The 24,172-nt window shown below is 26.9% G+C and overlaps 1 protein-coding gene and 1 long non-coding RNA gene across 6 annotated transcripts; both read left to right on the top strand.

Annotated features, from left to right (window-relative positions):
* The first annotated feature begins 8,486 nt into the window (after positions 1 to 8,486).
* Positions 8,487 to 12,950, top strand: LOC149062146 (uncharacterized). Of its 3 annotated transcripts, none has more exons than XR_016189893.1 (3): positions 8,487 to 10,165; positions 10,242 to 10,316; positions 10,393 to 12,950. It is a non-coding gene; the product is annotated as an uncharacterized LOC149062146 (long non-coding RNA). The 3 variants fall into 3 exon arrangements; XR_016189894.1 differs by having other exon boundaries at positions 8,487 to 10,316; positions 10,393 to 10,584; positions 10,868 to 12,950; XR_016189892.1 differs by having other exon boundaries at positions 8,487 to 10,316.
* Positions 12,951 to 14,366: 1,416 nt separating this feature from the next.
* LOC107167482 (uncharacterized) lies at positions 14,367 to 23,744 on the top strand. 3 transcript variants are annotated; one of them, XM_015516538.2, is made up of 8 exons: positions 14,367 to 14,494; positions 14,569 to 14,626; positions 14,741 to 14,943; positions 15,025 to 15,200; positions 18,063 to 18,264; positions 18,342 to 18,481; positions 19,971 to 20,097; positions 20,160 to 23,744. In XM_015516538.2, exons 3-8 carry the CDS (start codon positions 14,845 to 14,847, stop codon positions 20,601 to 20,603), a joined length of 1,188 nt encoding a protein of 395 aa, XP_015372024.1. In that variant the 5' UTR covers positions 14,367 to 14,494; positions 14,569 to 14,626; positions 14,741 to 14,844; the 3' UTR covers positions 20,604 to 23,744. The 3 variants fall into 3 exon arrangements, with proteins under 3 accessions (XP_015372024.1, XP_015372023.1, XP_015372022.1); XM_015516537.2 differs by having other exon boundaries at positions 14,569 to 14,943; XM_015516536.2 differs by having other exon boundaries at positions 14,414 to 14,626.
* The last annotated feature ends 428 nt before the right edge of the window (positions 23,745 to 24,172 follow it).

Here is a 24,172-nt window from a genome sequence, read left to right as displayed (position 1 = left end):
TTAAAAAAAAAAAATGGAGGCCATTTGTTTAGCAGGTGAACTAATACTATTTTATAGTTGTAGCCTGTAGGTAGTAGGTGATCTCACTGATCTACCATCATATGGTATATATCTACAATTATTTTGTTGTGTTCATCATATAGGTTACATACTTATAAGATGTATACATATTTAACTTGTTAATATACCTTAAATCTTGTTATATTTTATGGTTGGGTGTTTTCTAGTAACTGATCTATCCACTATAGCTACTATATTTTATACTAATATACTAGCTTACAGGGATGGATTGGGATAAAAATTCGGCCCGGGAAACCTGTACCTATGCCGGCCCTTTTTGAAAAAAAATATACTCAAATTTAGTTACACAAATATATTTATAACTAATTAATACATTAATTCTTTAGTTAATATTTTAGAGGTACTAGCTACTTTATTGATTATGTCATCTGAGTCTATATTATAAAGTACTTCTTTTTCGACAGACATTAACATAAAAGCCTCTAGTTTGGATTCCGATAGTTTGCTCCTTAATCTGTTTTTAATAAATTTCAAAGTCGAAAATGTTCGCTCTCACATGCTACCTACAAAAAACGCAAATGGTATGAATTAATATTTATAGTGTGTATTTAAATAATTTATAAAATATATATGTAGGTACCTAAGTTGATGGCAGTGTTAAAAGATATTTGTATGCCAATCCTAAATTACTATAAGCACTGCTATACATATTATACTTGACTAAAACATGAAGACAGCATATAGTACAATTCATGCAAAACCTACAACTTGTTTTAATTCCATTTTGGGTGTCACATTCTTCAACTTCATCACTAGATCCGTTATTTTCAAATGTTATGTTTGTATTTTTGTTTTCTAAGTAAAATTCTGGTAATGTTTTTTTAAGGCTGTTCCAATTTTTTGCAAAATTTAACAGTTCACTTTTTAATGCAGTGGCGTTAAAACGATTATCAAATATTACAAGCTTTTTACATAGTTCATTTAATGCTGTAGATGGTAAACCGTTAGCTGTTATATCAACAAAGTTGATAGGAGATAGGCAAGATAAGTCACTATATACATTTCATTACCAGTAAATCTTTCTTTAATTTTGCACACAATTTTATCTAAAATTACATTGTGTACTTCCACAGTAAATCTTTGGTAAGCATTTACAATTGGTTAATCGTGTGATACCTCACCATGTAGTAATTTTCTTTTCCTACTTCTAATTTCAGGTAAATGGTCTTCAACAATCAAATCATCAATATCTACCTCGTCTAATTTATTTTCCAACTCTGTTGACGCCCACTTCACAAATTTGTTTGCCAATTGTATGCCATTACAATCTCTTTGTATAATTATTTTAATAATAATAAATTATTATTAAAAAATAATTATAAATTATTATTATTATTTAAAAATAATTATAAATTATTTATTAATTATTATTATTTAAAAATAATTATAAATTATTTATTAATTATTATTATTTAAAAATAATTATAAATTATTATTATTATTTTAATAATAACGACGTTTTAATGCGTCATTTACAAGTTTTTGAGATTTTATTAAATCAATACCGCTTGTTTGTAAATATTTTGAAAGTGGCCCTGTTATTTCAAATATTCTTTGGTAGATAAATGCAGTTAATACAGTAGAATACTTCAAGAATTCAGTTCTTAAACATTTTGATTTTAGCCTAATGTCTGAACTGAATTTATCAGATGTTTCTATTTTATACAATGCACTGACAACACAAACATACATAGCACTATTAAAACCATCAATGGGTGATCCAAAAATATTATTTTATTATTAATATCTCTTATTCTGAAAAAAGAAAGTACGACATAGTTGCCGGCCCACCGGGAAAACTCCAGGCGTTCCGCCGGCCCAATCCGTGCCTGAAGTTCATATTTATGATTGGATATTTATTAGTACCTGCTAATCGGTTAATAATTATGACGTATTAAGTCATACTAGCCTAAAATATAATAGAAATGGTGTGGTATGAAACGTCGACATTCGAAATATTGACAGATTGAAATATCGCATAGTACGATAATATCGATATATTATGACTAGAGGTCGGATTTATATTCTCTTAAAATATTATGTTTTTATGTCGCATAAATTAGGCAATATATTCTCTTAATATTCTTTTAAAATGCCTGATATACATATGATGTTTTATGTCCTTAAATATGCAAAATATTCTTTTAATATTAATATACCCCAGAAATTAATTATTTATAAACAGAATTATTTAGTGAACATTATACCTATCAAAGTGCTGATATACGTAAAATATATTCTATTATATGCCGATATTACAAAAATATTCTCTAACGTGTTAAATATTCTCTAACCCATAAAAATCCTTTTTATGCAAAATAATTTTTTCCTATATGAATTCTGTGTTTCATGAATCTTAAAGATTTCTCTCTCCCATTTAACTGCATAGGCTAGAAACAAATGTGTAAAATCATAAAAATCCGACCTCTAGTTATTACAGACAGACAGTGAATAAAATAAATCGACCATTGAAACCAGGCTTTTTGTCAGGTGTAGTAGACTAGTAGGATATTAGGAAATATTAAGTGCACAATTGACTTTTTACGGTTTAGACGTTCAGTAATTATTTTTTTAAAGTAGAAAAACTTTTGGGAAATTTTCTATTAAAATTTTAATCTTGGCTATAAAAAAAAAAATTGTTTAAGAATTTCTAATTAAAAAATAATTTGCTAATTCTCGGGATTTTGTAAAATGTTGTTAAAATTTGAACTTTAAAATTTAAATGTTTATAAAAAACAATTGTGCCTAGGAATGTATCTTTAATATTTTTAAATTGTTACATATTAACCTTTATGTTAAATGTTCAAGCTCTTTTTACTTACTGCAGAAAAAAATGTTATCGATAATAATTCAAAAAAATTATCCAAGTACTTACCTATAAGAAATGCTGATATAAATATTTTAAAATAATTTTAAACTTCTCCTGTTACCAGTTTTTGACGTACAAAAAAAAATAAATCTTTTCAAAAATTGTCACATTTTTATTTCGAAGCTTTCAAAAATTACTGGAAAATTCAGAAAGGATTTAGTAGGAGCATTTTTACTACTTCTAATGTCGATTGTAGATAAAAAAAAAAAAAGAACTAAATATAATCATTATTCATTAGTTCATTACTATAATAACTATACTCATATCATTTTTAAAAAATCGGGCTATTGAGTAGTGAGTATAACACTATGCTGACTAAAGTTCCACTGTAATGGATCTGTTAAATTTAAATTTAAAACTATTGTTTACGAAAAACGATCCTGAACAAAAATGGTAAGCCATTCTATAAATCTCTTATATTATTACTATGTGTGGGTCGTGGATTTTATAAACATCCTGTAGCGACTAACGATTCAGTTTATTTTAGAACTGAGTATTACTTAAACGCCCAATAAACGTTGGTCAATATTTGTATAGTTAAATAGTTATACCAGAGATATTGTAAAAATATGTTAGGAGCCTTGTACTAAATTTTCAAATCATAGGTATAAAAGGAAAATACTTGATGAATTTCTAGTTTAAAATTATTTGCTAAAAAAAAATGTATTCATGTATATTTCTTTTATTTTCAACTGCTGTTGTAAAAATATGTTAGGAGCCTTGTTTTAAATTTTCAAATCTTATATCTAAAAAGAAAAATTTTTATGAATTTCTATCTAAGATAATTTGAACATTGCCGTAATTTTTACGTATTAAGTCAATATTTAAACTTCAAATACTAATAAAATAAAATTGTGCCTATGTATTTTTATAAATTTTTAATTACTATAAGAATAACTAATGAGGAACTTTGTATTCAATTTTCATGTATTTTGATAGGGCCAAAAAAATTTTATCAACCCTTCAAAAAAATTTTTCAGAAAAATTGAAAATTTCAGTTGTCTATAAATATCTCAAAAAAAGTCAAAATATTTTTAAAATTAAATCATGTAAAGAAAATGCCAATCTAAATAGATGATAAAATTTTCACGTATCTACGACTTATAGTTCTTGAATACTAAACAAAGTAACAAATATTTAAAATCGTTTCAGGATAAATCGTTATCGGAACGCTATTTCGTAAAAATTTAAAATTCAAACGCACCTCAAATTTTTCCGATAATGACGCTTCGAGATTTCTCTATAGCTACTTGAAGGAAAACTTATGGAGAACTTAGTGTTGTATTTTTAATTCTTAGTTATAAACGCAAAAAATGTTATGATTTTTCAACTTCAAAATTACTTGCAAATTTTCGCATTTTCTACAGATTTCGTAAAAATATGAACTATAAACGCTTATAAAAAAAAATTGTGCCTATGTATTCTTATAATTTTTTAATCACTATAAGAATAACTTATGGGTAACTTTGTATTAAATTTTCAAGTATTTTGATTAGGCCAAACAATTTTTATCGACACTTCAAAAAATAATTTTCAGAAAAATTGAAAATTTCAGTGGTCTATAAATATCTCAAAAAAGTCAAAATATTTTGAAAATTAAATCATGTAAAGAAAATTCTAATCTTAATAACTGGTAAAATTTTCAAGTACCTAGGACTTATACTTTTTGAATAATAACAAATATTTAAAATCGTTTCAGGATAAATCGTTATCGTTACGCTATTTCGTAAAAATTTAAAATTCAAACGCACTTAAAATTTTTCCTATAATAATGCTTCGAGTTTTCTCTATAGCTACTTGAAGCAAAACTTATGGAGAACTTAGTGTTGTATTTTTAATCCTTAGTTATAAACGCAAAAAATGTTATGATTTTTCAACTTCAAAATTACTTGCAAATTTTCGCGTTTTCGACAGATTTCGTAAAATTTTAAACTATAAACGCTTATGAAAAAAAATTGTGACTTACGATTTCTAATTTTTTTTAGCTACAATAAGAACAACTCATAAGGAACCTTGTATTAAATTTTCAAGTTTTTTTGGTCGTCCAAAACTTTTTTACCGACACTTAAAAAAAAAATTCTAAAAAAAATTGAAAATTTCAGTGGTCTATAAATAACTCAAAAAAAGTCAAAAATTTTTGAAAATTAAACTGTATCACTAACTTAAACATTTGGTGAAAATATCAAGTATTTGCAGTGATTAGTTTTTGAATTAGAACTATATAAAAAAATCGATGTGGTCGAAAACTGATTTTACATAAAATTCCCGTTTTTCTGTCATTTTTTTTTGTTTTTCTCGATTTTTTGAAAACTGTTGGAAAACGTTTACTTTTGACCTCTATAACGCACCAAGGATCTTCAATTTTACATCGGAAACCACCCCCAAAGTTTGAAATCGAAGCATTATTTCGACTAGTTATGCTGTACACAGACACACAAAAAAAAAAAAAAACACACACATCGTTGTAAAATCAATTTAAAATCACTTCGTTCAGAATCTAAAAATGTTGACAAGGAATTTGCAAAATTTTTAAGCTTATTTAAGGCAAACACGCATTTTAAAATGCATTTGGAAAAAAATTATTTCAATCAAATGAATATAGGCGTAGACCAAAATAAATTTATGGGCCCTATAAATTATAAGTGCACTGGTTCGTGGAAAACCTGTGGGCGCCACTGATTGTTTGCATTAGTCGATGCAGACTACAATTTTATCTTTGTCGATATTGGGTGTCAAGGACGTATTTCAGATGGAGAAGTGTTCAAAAATACTGAATTACAAAAAAAAAAAATAGAAAGGTAGAAATTAAACTTGCCCCCACCAGTACCTTTGCCAGGGAAAAATGTAGATACCTATACCATTCGTTATTCTTGCAGATGAGGCTTTTGCCCTAACAAAACCGTATTCTGAGACCCGTGATAAAGGTACAAAAGAAAGAGTATTTAATTACCGTTTGAGTCGTGCACGACGAACTGTTGAGAACGCATTTGGTATCTCATCTGCCGTATTTCGTGTTTTAAGAAAACCTATGTTATTGGAACCTAAAAAACACAAATTGTGGTTATGGCAGTGGTTTACTTACATAATTTTTTAAGACATAGTAAGTCGTCAAGAAATATCTACACCCCCCCTCGGGGATCTTTTGATAGAGAAGAGGAAGGCCACATGATACGCGGTGATTGGAGGGAGTCTGGAAATACTACGACTTTTTTATTAGTTTAATTACCCTTACGAAATGTCGCTCGTAGACCACCACTTCAAACGCAAGAAATAAGAGAACATTTTGCTGATTACTTTCTAACAAATGGCAGTGTGCAATGGCAAAATAATAATGATAATCAAAACTCATGAACATAGATCTATGTTCACAAACAACCGCACGATCAAAGATAACATTAATGTACTACAGAATATTAATAGTTTTGAATTTTTCCCAGAATACGACGATAGCTGCAAAACTACCGATAACATTATATTATTACCTACAGTGATGTAGTCCTAAAAATTTTTATGGGTACACGCCTGAAACATTGTAAAATAAAACGTGGGGGGCTACGCCCCCCCACACCCCCCTAATTAGTACTCGTTCATGTTTTCTACTAGTGATTATAACATATTTGGTAAACAAAACCACAATTTTCATTTATAAATAGCATATTAAGCCATCGACCAACATAAAATTATGGTAGACAAAATACTCAGGGTAGATAGCATATTGAACAAGTATCCACTATTTTATCTATTTATCAGTTGTCTATAATATAATATACAATAATACCTACTACAGAATGATTGATAATTAAACTCATGATCCATAAATAATGTTTAAAAATAAAATACTTGATAAAATTAAAAATTGTATAATTTAACACAAAATATAAATTATTAACATATTATGAAATATTTTAAATACATTTTAAATAGTTAAAGTAATTGCCATAGTTTATATTTTGGATCGTTTGACTAACTTTAGTCTAAACATAAGAAACTGTATTATTAAATTTGAAAAAAAAATTTGTAAATATAATATACATGATAACTACATCTATCATATTTATCCAATTATATTTTTAAAGCCTCGACATTTTTAAATTAGACTATGTCCAGTAGATACTAGCGACTTACCTACGTAAAAAAACATGATGCTACCAATAAATAATAAAAATTGTCTTACCTTGGTCGTTTTTGTGAGAAATTTCTCCATATTAAGTAAACAAGAACACAAGAAAACGAGACACGACTATACAAAAATTCGATGTATAACGTGCAAGATAATATTATATTTTATATAAATGTACGTGTATACTGTTTAATATTATCTTTGCTAATAAAGTGGTAACAGTTATAAAATAACATAACTTACCATAATAATACTAATGTGAAAAAGTACTAGGGACAAAACGTTTATATAGAATTGTAATGAATACTTGGAACAATAACTGATAATTGGACAAAACAACAATATTGTAAACGTTACCAAATGGTTTAAAAATAGATTTGTGTACAAAAGACCCTGTACAACACGATTTAAGATAGTACTAGTGTACTACCATAGCCGTGGTACAAGTAAACCATGGACTTTTATGATCTTTTCTTAGTCCGTGAAATAAACAAATTACGCTTATCTTTTTTTACTTATTAAATATCAAAATTTAATAAATATATATATTATTTGATGGGTAACGTTAATTCATCTTATTTATGTTTCGTGTACCCGCGTACTACGATTTTCGTTAAAGGTACACGCATAATTATAAAATTAGGAGGTGGGTACACGCCGTGTACCCCCGTGTACCCTCCACTACACCACTGATTACCTATACTACAGAATAAATGAATTACAGTGACAAATATTAATTGTATTGTTATTTTGCCATATCAAAAATTGCGGCTTGCGGATACCCGACGTCGACCGTCGTTATTGTGGTATAAATAAGTCGGCGGTACGCGCGTATAATTATCGTAGCATTTCAAAGTGTTAGAAAAAAAAATGTTTTTATATTTTGCCGCCCCTAAAAATTTGCCGCCCGGGGCAAAAGACCCCCCTAGCCCCCCCCCCTTAGCTGCGGCCCTGTATGCAAAATGCGTCTTAATTGAAAAATAAAATATTTGTTTCAAAATAGAATATATGACAATATTTAAATATAATATATCCTAGACTGACAAATGATCTCCGTTCAGAATCGTTTTTCGTATACAATGATACCTATCATTGCATTCAAATTTAATCCAATCCATTACAGTAACCTACTGTACAGCAGAGCGACATCCACGACTTACCCGCTTTTTTATTTATGTATTCAAATTTTGAATTTTGACAACATATGCAAAAATCACGAAAATTCGTAAATTATTTTATGCTAGAAATTCATAAAAAATGTTCCTATTATATTTAAGATTTGAAAATTTAATACAAGGCTCCTAACATATTAATTTTACAATAGCAGTTGAAAAGTAAAAGAAATATATGGTCACAAATTTTGTTTATAAGCATTTAAAGTTCAAATTTTGACTAATTACGTAAAATTTACGGCAATGTTCAAATTATTTTATGCTAGAAATTCATAAAAAATTTCCTTTTATATCTAAGATTTGAAAATTTAATTTAAGGCTCTTAAAATATTTTTACAATAGCATTTGAAAAATAAATTTTTGTTAATCTATAATATCAGTGGCGCCCTACCATATATTCATGTCTTGCGACTGCAAGACTTAACATTGGGGGTGGGTGTATGAAAATGTGATACTTGGTCATGAAATCTTAAATCGTTAAATCATACATGGACACAAAACACATGGCATAATATTCGTAATACAATAATTAATAATATTAACTACAATACGCCAATACGTCAATACATTGCATATTATATTAAGTATTTAAGTATAATAATAATATAACGTATAATGCACAAAATAATATTTATTTTATACATGAATTATTATTTATATAGTATAATAGTGTGTACTGTGTAGACTGTGTAGTACATTATTAGTATAGATAATAGGTATACGAATATACGAGTACAATATAGCCAGTGAAGTATAGACACTTGTGGCGGTCCTGACTCCTGGACGAATACCGCGTGAGTCAGTGGTGTCACTAGTGTAGGAGGTGGTGAAAAGAAAAACACAAACAGTTCGCGGTATAATGATTTTTTTATTGTGGTGGTTGAAAATACAACCGCCAGAAAATGATCAACACGAAAATCAAAATAGCGGGGTGGTGAGGAGCGTGTGTCGTTCGGTGTCGGTCAGAGAACTCACTCGTCTCACTCTACTGTCGAAGTGTCGACCGGTTCGGAGTCTCGGCGGATCGACCGTTCCAGGCGCGCTTATCGCGTGCGGTGTCGTCCGTCGTCGATTGGCGGTTGAAAAGAGAAGTAATTGCGCGGTTTGCCGCGCAAAGGCCGTTTGAATTCAAACGGCTATTACGCGGGCCCGCGTCACACTATAAAAAAAAAAAAAAATAGACAGTATAGTAATATCTATTAATATAATTAATATCTATTGTTCTGTGGTAATATTTGATATTATCTAATATCTTATCTGATTCCCAACGAGACTCCAATTAGTCCAATTTCTACAAGAGATTAAAATGTAGATATTTATTTATAAACGTAAATCCCGTAGGCCCGTAGATCGTACTAAATCATAATCGGCTCTTACACGACTATAGCAATACAGCCTACTAAAATAATATTTGTGAATTGTGTTTTTCTTTTTTGTTTATTGGGTTGGTTGTTGGGCATTACTCATTACTATTAGTTATTACTTATTAGCAGTTTTGTACAATTGTACAGAGTACAAACAACAGTGTACTTCTCGATGCGTGTACAATAGTTGTCGCGCAAAAATCATTTTATTTTTTGTTACAAACGTTATACCTATACCTATACATTGTAATTATATTATTTCATATTTTATTGTACCTATTTACGTCATTCAACAGTGTTGTGTTTAAATTAAATTTTTTTTTTATTTAATATTTGATTAAATTTCATAAATAATTAAAAACTATGAGTTTAGAAAAAGTTTGTATGTGTGGTAAACGACGAGAAGGACTCAATAAAACAAATTGGACACGACATATTAATTCGTGTAAGACAAGAAAATTAAGTTTGAACAATAGTATTTCTCGGTTTTTTGATGTCTGTAGTTCCAGTTCCAATCAAAATAATACTCATATTAGTCCTATTTAAACTGAACTAGAAGGTATTTTATTATTTTTAAATTTAAATTAATTAATAATTTATTTATGTAGGTATTTACTTTTATATTTGTTTTATAGAAAACAAAATGAAATATATTGCCAGTTCCAGTAAAAATATTACTCATATTAGTCCTATTGAAATTGAACTAGAAGGTATTTTATTATTTTTAAATTTAAATTAATTAATAATTTATTTATGCAGGTATTTACTTTTATATTTGTTTTATAGAAAACAAAATGAAATATATTGCCAGTTCCAGTAAAAATAATACTCATATTAGTCCTATTGAAACTGAACTAGAAGGTATTTTCAGTCAGATTCAGAAAATAGTAATATATCTAGTGAAGAAGAAGAAAGGTATGTCCATGGAAGTACTCAAAATGAATCAATGAACCATGCCAGCCTAGAAAATATTTTCAAGTAATATAACTGTTCAATAATTTTGAATTAAATTAATTTTAAGATCATAGGTAGGTAAATGGTATATTTTATGAATTATATAAGATTTTCTATAAATATTAAAAAAACTTTTTTTATTATTTGGTAGGATTGAAGGAACATGTTTAGTGGGGTATTGTGTCCCATTATCTTGAAGATTAAATAAAAACAGAAAATAGTTATATATCTAGATACCAACCAAAGCTTATTTTCCAATGTTATCATTATATTTCTAATCTATTATTTGCTCTTATATTATTTTCAGCATATTTTGGAAAAATAAACTTCAAGATGTATTTCCAAACTTATATATAATGGTAAAAATTGCTTTAACTTTACCAGTTGGTAGTGCAACTACTGAACGTAGTTTTTCTAAGCTTAAAATAATAAAAAACAGACTGCGCTCAACCATGGCTGGAGAACGATTGGAAAATTTGATGAAAATCTCTTGTGAAAATGACATTTATATAGATTATGATAATATTTTACATATATTTTCTTCAAAGAATCCAGGATTGCTTAAGCTATTAACTATTTAATTTGATTTTGATAATTTATTATATTATATACTATATTTATTTATATCTATTTTGTCTATGGTATTTTTTTTTTTTATGTTTTATTATATTACATTTATACAAACAAAGAGTAATACAATTACTATACATAATATAATAATTACTATATAGTAATACATACTATAAAAAATTGTAATTTACAATTATTAATTATAATCTGGCAATCTGCTGTTTTTTGTAAATTTAGATTGAATCAATGTGGTATTTGTTTTTAATTTTAAAATGTATGCATTTATAGTTAAGACATTAAAAATAAATTATATTAGTTGAAAACGGCACTTCTCATAATTGTTTAGTCACTTTTTGAAGCAGTTTGTGTTTTTGGAACTTAGAAAAATATTTAGTATTAAATTTATAGCTGATAAATATATACAATATGGAAGTGTGGAGAATGAGGTATTTTTAATTCAATTCATAACAAATGCAGTTGGCAAGCTCCACAGTCCACAAATCATAATAGTTAGGGAAAAGCCTAAGATAACTGATGTTAGTTGATAACAGAAAAAACCGCCATACCATTTTAAATTTTACTTTATACTTTTATGCTTTATTATTTTGAGTGGGTGGGTGGGTTGATGAAAAACGTAGAAGGGGTTTTAAGACATGGCTGTGCGCCACTGTATAATATATTCTAGACAGATAAACCGTCTCCGCTCAGAATCGTTTTTCTTATACAATGATATAATATCATTGGATTCAAGTTAAATTCCGTCCATTTACAGTTATCCACTTGTAAAGTACTGTACAGCAGAGCGACATCCACGACTTACCCGCTTTTTTTCCATTTAACTTTTTTGGATTTTTGTCAGTTATCTTCAGGAATCATAATAGTTTAAATTTAATAGTGAAATTTGGTTTTGAATATCTTTGCATATTTAAAAGTTAATGCATATTTTTTACAAAATTTGAAAATTGAAACCGAAAATTCAAAAAAAAAATTTCCACCGAAAAGTTTAATATTTTAATAAGAATTAATAATAAATAATAATAATCTATAATATATCCTAGACAGATTATCCGTGCTCTAATTATACCTAAGCATTCTAGCAGGAATGTACTTTAGGAAATTATTATTTTACTATTTTTTATAAATAATATGAAAGATTGAAATGAATAATTTATATTTTAAAATTTGAGTGAAGCGTTGAATGTATCGGTTTTACACGAATAGTGCTTTTTATTTTAATTTTTTTTGTGTCTGTGTAGCAGATTGCTGTACGCCTGTACAACAAGGCAAGTTCCTGAAAAAATTATTTGATTTTCAACATCAGTATTTTTTTCGGTGGGAAAGTGAAGCTAGTTGGTCTTTTTCTAGGTGACCACTAACCATACAAAGTGTGCATGCAACTGGTAGTACCTCTTGATGGTCGACTAAACACTGCTTATTATAATATATCTTAACAGAAACATAAATTAAAAAGATTTTTGCTTGTGGTATTCTAATTCTAACATCATTTTTATTGTCTGAACAAAATTATTATGTGAAATAAATTATTAAAATACATAATAATATTATGTATTTATACACGTACATTCTGATAATATGTATGTATTTGTCCCATAGATCACAATAAAAAAAATAAATATTTTATTAATTGTTTTGTTTTTATATTTTATTTATATTATTTAGATTATAGATATGTTAGTTTATGTAATTATAATTAATGTTTTATTGGTTCTAAGTGTCTCGTGTATGTAAACTTATGTTAATGCATCATAATATATTTGTATAAATATACATATTACACCTAATACCTAAGCATTTAGTAATTCATTATTATATTTTTTGTACATTGCTAATAAGTAACATTGTTTTTTATTGAAGTAATATAAAAATACATACATCTTCATACACCAGTCTTGTAAGAGATACTTTTAAAATTGTATTTAAAAATAGATACAAATACATCCATCCAGAGAGTATTTAAAATATATTATATAAGAACAAATTCAAATACTTTGCTTGTATTTAAAATATTCTAAATACTTGTGAAATACTTTTTTCATTTTATTTAATAGAAGCCAGTTTGCAAAATTAATTTTGGTTTTTTATTTGTTACCTTTTAAAAAAATAAAGAATTGTCCATAGCAGGAATTATTTTTGTGTGCTATACAATTCAAACGGTTTATGATAGTAATATTCTCAAGTATTTGGAATATTTCCCAAAAAGTATTCCAAATATCTTTTGAATACCAATTTTTTTTATTTTTAGTAGAATTTATATTTCAATGACAAAAATATATTTTTTTCAATTCGGTGTTTATAAATTAACATGATTATAATCTCGAAAGTACACACCAATCTGGCTATTTATTAGTTATAAATTATATTAAAATTATATAATTAATAAACATATTTAGGTAGGTAAATTTAATACTCTTGTTTTATAATATAAACCAATTTTTTTAACAAAAAAGCATAAGGCTAATTATACTTTGAGAAACCGAAGAACAACTTTTAGAAAAATTTAATATCGAAGTAACTTTGGACTTTTTTTCTTTCATCTCCAATTCAATATTGAAATCTAAATTCTTATTGACACAGTTTTTACTATCACTTTTTCTCTTAAGTTTCAATTGAACATAGTTTTCAAAACGTTACTCAGGTTATTTCACCGAACATTAAATATAGAAAAACGACTAACTTTTATTTCAGTGAAAAAATCATGATTCTATGACTAATGAAGGCTGACAGGCTGAGGAAAATGGGAAGTACGAAAGCATGTTTTTACGGCCGAATTTTCCTACGTCTTAACCATTAACAATTTGTCTACAACGGTCCTAGTCCATACAACAACTTGTCACTTGAACAACTTAAATACTTAATAATTGAATGTAAAATAATTAATTATTTCAATAGCTTTTAGCAGTTTATCACGTAATACATAGTACACGTAATAATAAATAATAATTATGATATCAGAATATCAGAGTCATCAGACCCACGATCACATTTCTTATCACACTCCGGAAGAACAGTAAATAGTAGGTACCACTGGTACCAGACTTGAAAAATAAGTATGTCCACACGCATGCGCAGATCTTTGGTTAAATGATCAGACGTAACATATTATTTAAAATTTCGCGGTCTGGAGGCGGGAGCGTCTTTATTTATCTTATCATGTTTGTGGTCGATGGGTGAGCGGGTTAGTGGGGTTACAGCGGCCGCCGGGCCATTATCTCCCGAGCGCATTTGGCGCCAAAAAAACATAACCGCCGAATCACTGCCATCGGTCGCCCCAGACGCTTAACCTAATCAGCCAGACGCAAGACACAATCCAACTGTATATTTCTCGTCAACCACCCGTCTAGAGGTTAATATGTCGTTCATTGATATTAACTTTAAACTTTAGTGTTTTTTTTTTCATTTTTCGTCTGTGTCGTTTAGTTTTGTCGTCGCACAGCGTAGCCATACCCACCATCGCGCCACATATTATTTTTGTTCGGTAAGTACCCAACGTAGTTGATATAGACGATTCGGCCAAATAAAAGCACATGGTTTTGATCGAAAACTACTGGAATCAAAAGTACGTTGATACTAACCAACCATAACTTAATAGTTAGAGTGTATCAGGTACGTCGTGTCTTCGTACAGTTTCTTCACTACACCAACGAGTTCGGCAACAAATAATATAATATTCTAAAATCGTTTTTCGCCGTCGACATGTTTTTCGCAACAGTAAAAAAGTCTGAAAAGGAAATCGAAAAGTTAAGCGAATATGAACGTCAGAGACTCAAGAACATAGCGGAAATAGAACTTCAGGTGCGTTTATCAGAACTATCGGTCAAACACTTATCAACTATTTACTTACAATATTAGACTTAAATAGATTTTTTCCCACAGTTAGCTGATCCATTAGACGTCTTACAACAGTCAGCTAATGAGTTGAAATCTTCTAACATAACTGCCAAACGACGCGCTAAAAGTAAAAAGAGCAAATTCAATTCTGAAACAAGTGAAGAAACATCTAATCGTGTCAAATTTGTAAGACGTTCATCGCGTATTATTCAAGAAAAAAGGTATGAAATTATTTATTTACTTATGTTAATATGTACCTTGTTAAACATGAAAAAAATTATTACTCTGAATTGTTTGTAATACCTGTATGGTGTATTTTAAAGTTTGAACATATAAATATTAAATATATAAGTATTTTTCAAATATTTATCAGTAGTAAGAAATCCTGTTTATATCCATTCATAACAGATCTGGCACATTATTATAATTATGTACCTATATATACTATGTTTAAAATCAAGTACTGCTTTTAAAGTAATATCCTTAAGTACCTACCATTATCAGTAATTTATTATTATTATAGCATAGATTTTAACCAAGGCTTGTACTGAAATCATTTTTATAGGCTTTGGGTTTTGAAAGACAATACAGCTGTTATGGGAGTTACTATGTATTATAAACATGGTTAGGATGTTGATGACTTGCATTTTTGTTCCTTTGATTCTAGGTATAAAATGCATTTTTCTCTAATTATAGATTTTAAGGCAAATGTTTATTTTTAATATTGAAATTTATTTATAAATTATTTAAATGCTTAATTTACTTATAATTCATATTTTAAATTACTATTCCACCCATATCCCTAATAAAAATTATAATTTATAAATTCGTTTTTCACTTAGGTACTTAATTAGTTTTTTAGATAATTTTTAAGGTCATTTTTTGAAGTTTTTACGGAATTTTTGCACTTTTTATGTCGTTTTTGTGTTTTTTTTTTAGGTCATCAACATCCTAACTCTAATTATAAATTTATACAGATTAATTAAGGTTACTTCCGGTGTAAAAAAAAACCGATATTGTTTATCTAAAGTTAGATTTTGAATGCAAATTTGAAATAGGTTGTAATCTAATTTTATTTTAAAAGTCAATATAATGAAAAAAATTTAATTCATAGTAAATATTAAAACATTAAATTAATATTTTTATTGCTTAGTAATATAGGTACTAATATGTTATTAGTTATCACTTACTCCATCATTTTTTCTACTGAAGAAAGGATTTGCTATTTACATAATTTTGTTATAGTTATTTTTGATTAAGAAGGTTAGAACCATTACTGTTATCAAACATGGTGAAATAAAATAAAACGATGATCTAGTATCTAGGTGACTATTTTTAATTCTTAACTAATGTAGTTGTTACAAAATTAATACATACTTAACACTTTTAAGTTTTAACAATATAATACGTAGGTAGGTAATTTAATAATTACTTACACTTATAATTTTTAACTTTAATAAAAAAGTAAAACATTAAAAACTAAAATATAGTTATTATTTAATTTTATCATATAATCATAATATTTTCTAGTATGTCACTTACAAGTGACATACGTAAATCTGGTGAATTAAACTTAAACCTTGAAAAAAATTGAAGCAGTGTTCTCATAAGGGAAGACATTTGAGGCTTTAGTAGATAGATTATTATTATTATTATTTTTGATACTCGACACTCGATATAGTTATGTACTTGTCTGGCATTAATTTTACCCTTTAATTACCGCTTATAAGACCGTTATGTCCTATCTTATCTATGACCAATAGGTACAAAATACAAATTAAATCCAATAGGAATAAAAATCATTATAGTTTTCTTCAATAGCATACAATATAAAGCTACATGGGCTTTACAATTGTTTTTAATTTTTAGTCTTCAATCAAATAATATTAAACAATTTAATATTTAATTATCGATCGCTTTTATCAAAAACACTAATAATGCTTTTAAATTTGAATTTCCTATATATATTTTTAAGTTTTCTATTTTTTTTTTTTTTTTTTTTTTTTTTTTTTGATACTCGAAAACTTCATCAATGTACCTATGTAATAACTCAATAGTAATTTATCAAGTAAATAAAATTATGATTATTGTCTAAATTATAATTAAATAACATTAATAACAGAAGTTAAAACTGATGTCTTAAATTATTAATCATCTTAAAATATTCTGTTGGTACTTATTGACTTACAGAAACACATAGGATTAATTGTCTTAATCTAAATAGCTTTGGTTTAATTAACTTCAAATTCTGCTTGTAATGTTTAAAACTTGTGGAATGTTGAGTATTATCATACCTTTGTAACAACAAACAAGTTGGTACCGCTTCAACACTTTCATTTTGTTCTTATAAAGAAATAAATGTTTTAATTTTAATAAAATCTTCCAAATCACCATCTTCAATATTTGACAAATTATAATTGCCAATGTCATGATGAGCTGTAGGTACAATAATTTTATCATTGGAAATTGGCATCACATTTTTATCTGACCATAAAATCATCTTCCACACATCAACTAAAATATTAATTGCCTCCATTTTGAATCATCATCTAAGAGATAAATGGCAATTCATGATGTGTATTATGTATTAAAATATGGAACTATCTGGATAGTACTAAAGTAGTCGAAGTAACAGAATTGAGTATATAGATTGATTTCATCAAGACTCATGTCCAATTATTTTTCAATTTTAGGAATTAAAATAGTTTGAAATTTTTTTCTTTGAGTACAGAAATGTGTTTTGATGCCTTGATATGAGTTAAGATATGTGATCTCAAAAATTACTTATATCATAATATTTGTTGTTTTATATATTTTCAGACACATTTTACATTATTAATCAAATAGATAAATTTTTTTAAAGTATACTTGTACCTGATTCTTTGATAAATTATTTGTTTGGCTCGTTTTGAATAATATAATTTAACAAACAAATAAAATTAAGATGTTAAAAACTCAATTATAGCAATTAATAATCACTATTTTTATGTATATTCATGTTTTGTTACTTAATTTACTTATAATAATGTAGTAAATATATATATATATATATGTGTGTGTGTGTGTGTGTGTGTGATGTATAGACAATCAACAAATTATAATGAACAAAGTGATGATGAAAATGACAAAAAAAAACTCAAACATGGATCATTAAAAATCAAATTTCGTTGGTTTAAATCAAGCGAATATCAAAAATCAGATGAGTTGTACTATAGCTCACTTGTTGATAGTGATTTTATTCATGATGGTGATGAAGAATATGAATCTGATTATGAGTCATCTGCAGTATGTATCAATTATTAAGTATTTTTTTTTTTTTTTTATCTGTATTTATCTTATATTGAATCATATTATGTATATAGCCTGGATCAAAAAGAAAGCGTAAAGCATATACACCTCGTTTAGCTGTTTCCCAAGTGACTCAAGAAATGATAGATAATATTTCATACTCATCATCAGGAAAAGTATATAGTCAATCTGGTACAACTTGTCACCAATGCAGGTAAATGGATTTTTAAAAAAAGTTGAATCATTTAAAGTATATAAGATGATTAATTTATCATTGATCACTCATTATTATTTCATGATGTATAAATGTTTTTGAAAAAATAAATAAAATTTTTAGGTTACTAGTTATTAAAAAAACAGTATTTAAAAAAATATATTTTATTTATCATTGATATTTTAAATAAAGAAGTACATAAAATTAATTTTCCAAATCAGAACATTTTTCCTAAGTTTCTTGATTTTCAATACATAAAAATTGAATTTATGAAAATAGTGTGTAAGTTTGATGCATATAAAGTTTGGATGAACTGAGTGAAGTCATATATGGTTAATCAGCAGAATACTATTCCACTGCTTTGCTTATCTAAACGTTGAATGTTCATAACTCATAAGATACTCATCCTAAATTTGTTTTTAATGTATCGAAACTTTTGAAAAAATATGAAATTAAAACTGTAAGATGTAATTAAAAACCCTTAAAAACTTGAAAAATATTTAAAATAAATGTTTTTAGCAAAAACGTTTTTTCAACTATTTGAAACCATATAAAAAAAAATGTTTTAAAAAACAATACTTTTTGAATAATAATTATTGCGATATACTAAATATATGTTATTAAGAGGTTTTGAATTTTGATGCAATGTAATTTTTTTTTTCCTGGTAATTTATAAAAGCGGTATAAGAAGAAACTATATTTTAGACAATGCAATTATTTTAATAAAATTTGTATTTTGTATGTTTATCTTTTTTTCAGTGACGTAACTCACGGTTCCTAATAATAATAAAAAAAATATTACGAGTTTTAATGTTTCACGACAAATGCATTGTTAATAAATAGTGGATTTTACAGTTCTTAAAAGTTTAAAATATAGTTCAAATTTATTCTAAAAACACTTAAAATATTATCTTGTTTTGGTCGTGCAGAGTAAATAATATCCCAACTCAAGTTCAAAACGTCGTTATGACTTAACCAAGATAACGTACCTACCTTATACGTTGTATACCTGTTGATAATTTATTTATCTAACTAAATGAGCCAATCAGATCTCTTTTTAAAACTTTTTAAACTTTTTTTGTTAATCAAATAAAAAAATACAATTTTTATTTTTTATTTTTATATAAAAGAATATTTACAATCTTTGCTACATGGCATAATGAGCCAATTTAAACTTAGAAACTTAGAAACTGGCTCTTTGTGCCAATGGGCGGCTTCTTAATCAATTTATCTTGTCATGTCTGCTCTTAGCACATAAGCTTATTGTACATATACTGTATAGATTGTTTATTTCTAATAAAAAATAAAAAAAAAAATATGAATAGTATATGGTTATTTAAATTACTCTAATTGTTACCATTTTATTAATTTTTTGCTTATTTAAAATATCTGCAGCCCTTTATTTTAATCTCAATTTTTAGTTAAAAATAAATGCGAATGACATACTATGTTGAAATATATTCCTATAAATTCATTATTTTGTATTTAGACAGAAAACTACAGACCAGAAATCATATTGTCGGTACAAAGGATGTAGCGGCATGAGAGGAAATTTTTGTGGATTTTGTTTGGGGAGAAGATATGGCGAAAATGTTGCAAATGTTTTAGTTAACCCGGTAAATTATAAGTAATATAAGTCATGATTTTAAAATACTCAATAATATTTTGTATTTTTAAGAAATGGGCTTGTCCACCTTGTCGTGGATATTGTAACTGTAGCATTTGCAGACGTAGAAAAGGAATGGCTCCAACTGGCCAATTGGCACAACAGGCTGTGGCAGGGGGTTATGAGTCTGTCCGACACATGCTTAACAGCATAGAGGGTGAGAGTACAGATTTTATGAACTTAGAATTTGATGATGAAGATAATAACCAGAATGAAGAAGATAATAACCAGAATGAAGAAGATAAAAATAATGTTGCTGAAGTTTGCTATAACGATGAACAAAACAATCTTGAAATTCAACATGAAAATGACAATGTGCCAGATGAAGTTAAATGCATTGATAATGATGAGCAATGTCACTCAAGCAATAATGAAGATGAACATGTTATTGAAATCAAAGATTCGCATGAAACGATTATTGACAAACTTTATAAGCAATTATTATCAGAAGATTAAACAGCTAAAGCATTGAAACATTGAAAACGGAAGGTAATAAAATAAACATGAAATAATATTTATCCTCTTTAATTTAAAAGTTTTATTTTCTACAGTATTATTAATTTAATTTTTTGCTTATTTTCAACAGTTTTATTAATTCATTTTTTGTAAGTTTTTTGTAAATTGTCAAATTAAGCTTTGACTTAAGTTGCGTTATTTTTTGTTAATTATTCTTTTTTATGATTTATTATTAATGGCACAACAACGAAAATTGGGCGTTTTCAATTGAATTATTATTTATTTACTATTTACTATTATTTAAAAAAAAAAGGGTAAATTGTATTTACTTAAGAGTATTATAAGTTATTAAGATTTATTTTTATTTTTTATTTTTTGGCGTTCATACAGTAAATTGATGACTGATGTAATTTTCATATAAATGTACCAAGCATTTTCATTTCACTGTTAAATACAAATTTATTAAATATGTTTAATCAGTCTATTGTCATATATTTTATTTTTATTTCTACATTTTGACAATACTATGAACTTGAGTTGAATTGTATCATTATTATATTGGTAATAAATGTTAAATCATTATTTAAAATTGCATTAAATAAGAAGATGTTGTACAAAATGTATATATGTAATTTTTAATAATACTTGTTCTTTTCTGTTCAACATTAATAATTTATAAACTTTATAATTTAATATAGATGTGATACAGTTAGGGCTGACGCCTCTACAGATTTCACTTAACTCTAGTTTTACATGTAAAACTATAGGTTTAGTGATTTATTTCCTGGTCGTTGTAAAATTAAATTAAATTCTATATTTTAAACTAAAATTTATGAAATTACAACAGTTTCTTTATATAGTAAAATACAAGTTTATTTAAATTTATTAAATTTCATAAGTCTTTGATTCCTTTAAAAGTTTGTCTTGTATTTCTCTCATCCATTTATCAATATCTTATGTGATAAATATGGCTTCTGCCTCGGACGTTCAACACTATCATGCATTATGGTGCTTACTAAATTTGTATTTGACACATTTTCTAATCATTCTCAGATTGATGCAATTTATTCGAATGTTTCCAAAGCTTTTGATAATATTAATAAAGTATTGCTAAACGTATTATATCTAACTGGCTCTGTGGAACCTTTATTAACATGTTTCAGCTTTTACTTATCTTATAGGAAGTAATTAATTGATTCATGGGATATTATCTTGGGTTACTGACTTGCGTTCGAGCGTCACACAAGGGGACAATTCTATCCCGTGCTTTTCTTATTATTTATATAATATAAAGGAAAGCAAATTTATGTTTTTTGCGGATGTCCTGAATCCGTACATAAAAGTTAATTTGAACGATGATTATATTAGTATGAATAATGTCCAGTTGTATATTGGACTTCGACCCTGGGTTTTCACTTAATATCCAAAAATTCTATGTCGTTTTACCAATCATATTATCTGATAGTTTTTGACTATTATATCATTGTCTCCACATTATAGTCAAAGAGTATATAAGAGTAGAAACACGTTAATGACTTGGGTCTAGTTTTTGACATAAAACTAAAATGTTTTAATTCAGAATATTTTTAGTTGTAAATCATTAAAAATACTTAGGTATGTTAAACATGTTTGTACTTGGTTTGAATTGTTTCCGATCAAATTATTTTACTGTGAGTTAATACACTGTGTTTTAATATGCATCTGTATTAAGGGATTTTTATGTAATTGGTCATGGTTATCTCATGGAGTGCGTATAGTGTAAGTTTTTGTATTATGTGTGCATGTATTGAAAAATTGAGCACTGGCAACTTATTTTTCAGTCCTTTTAGCTCTATAATTATCTTTTGTTGGTTGATTGGAAAGTATAAGCTAATATAACTTTTCGTTCTAGTTTACTGTTAGGTAAAATCGACTCCCCTAATCTCTCTTGTATTAATTTCAATTTTTCTACTTTGGCCACACATAGTTAGCTAATTGTTAAATATTCCTGTTTTTATCACAAATCATGCTGCTAATGAACCACTGTTAAGTGTTTGATTTCTCATTATTAATTTTTATTCTTTTCATTTCTTTTTAATTATTATATTTTTATTTTTCTATTTTTTTATTAATTGTCCTATAGATTGTTTTAATATTTTATGTATTTAAATGTTAACTTGTAATGTACCCATTGAGTTACCATCTATCACATACCTTCAACAATATTAATAAGTTAAATTAAAAAAAAATTTTACTGTGGTGGTATGAGTATTCCATCTAGTAGTATCCCCGCATAATGTAATAAAATTATTTTTGATTATTCTTAAACATGTGTGGGAAATACGGGAATATTTGCTATTATTTTTTACTTAAAAGTTCATGTTTGGTTTATTTTTTTTTTTAAATTCGCTACCCTCAATATATTTTACCATTTCCATATATATTATTATGTTTTAATCAAACTTCTGGTACAACATCAAAAAGTTCCAATGGTAATAAGTTAAAATCAAACTTGGAACTTATAATAAAATAATGACAATGTCTAAAATTAATCAAAGGTGATACGAGAGTGAATAAAATAAAAAGAATCAAACAAATAAATTATTCTTTGTATCATAAACTTGAACCAAAAATCATATCAGTTCATGTAAGTTTTACAAGTGTGTATATTATATTATAATAATTAGGAAACAGATTTATATCTCACTTAGCAATCTTTTGGACAGCAAAAAAATATGAAAAACGCATATAAATCTGTTCCCTAATTATAATATTATAAAATATTATTATAATTGTTTTAATAATGCCTTATTTTAGGGTGGTTGCACTATTGAATATTTAGAACCAAGATTATCATAGGTAACTAATTCATATATACATAATGACATTTTAAAATACAATTTTTTTTAATTAATTTAACCTATTGTTGCATGAATGGCTACCAATATAGTGTAGTAATATGTGATCAATAGAAGTAAGCATATTTTGTAATGTAGGCCAGTGAAGCTAAATGTGCAGAGGCAGCTAAATTGTAAATTAGATGTAAGGCAAAAAGATCGAGAGAGAAAGGGTAGTCATGGTACCCAAGTACTACAACATACGACGATTGTATTGATTTTGTTTGTTTGTGTAAATGTGCATTAAATAAAGGGTTTTAACTCATTGGATTGTGTTTTTAAATTAGGTTCCACTTGCTAGAATAAACGAGTCCGATCTGAAACCGATTAATTTATGGTCTTTGAGAACAAAGGTATTTAAATTATGTTTTCTATCTATTATTAAAAGTCTAAATTGAAACCGGTTAGTTCATGGTCTTTTTAGTCAAATAATTAGAGATTAAGCGTATGAACCTAAAGGTACATTATACAACAATAGTAAGATAAATTATTTTTATACTTTAAAGGAAGTTTGTTACACATACATGTTTAAGTCCAATTTTGAAAAATAAAAATAATGTATATAATTTTTTATATATTTCACAGCCATAGTTTTCCTTTTTATGGGGTGAAAATTCTGTTTTTAGTTATGAGTTAATAACTATAAGCAAAACAGTTTTTGTTATGTTTACATTTATAAGACAAAGACAGCAC

This window comes from Diuraphis noxia, unplaced genomic scaffold (assembly GCF_037042655.1).
Source record: "Diuraphis noxia isolate RWA-SAM2 unplaced genomic scaffold, SU_Dnox_SAM2 contig0001, whole genome shotgun sequence".
Lineage (NCBI taxonomy): Eukaryota > Metazoa > Arthropoda > Insecta > Hemiptera > Aphididae > Diuraphis > Diuraphis noxia.
This window is presented reverse-complemented; position numbering and strand designations above follow the sequence as displayed.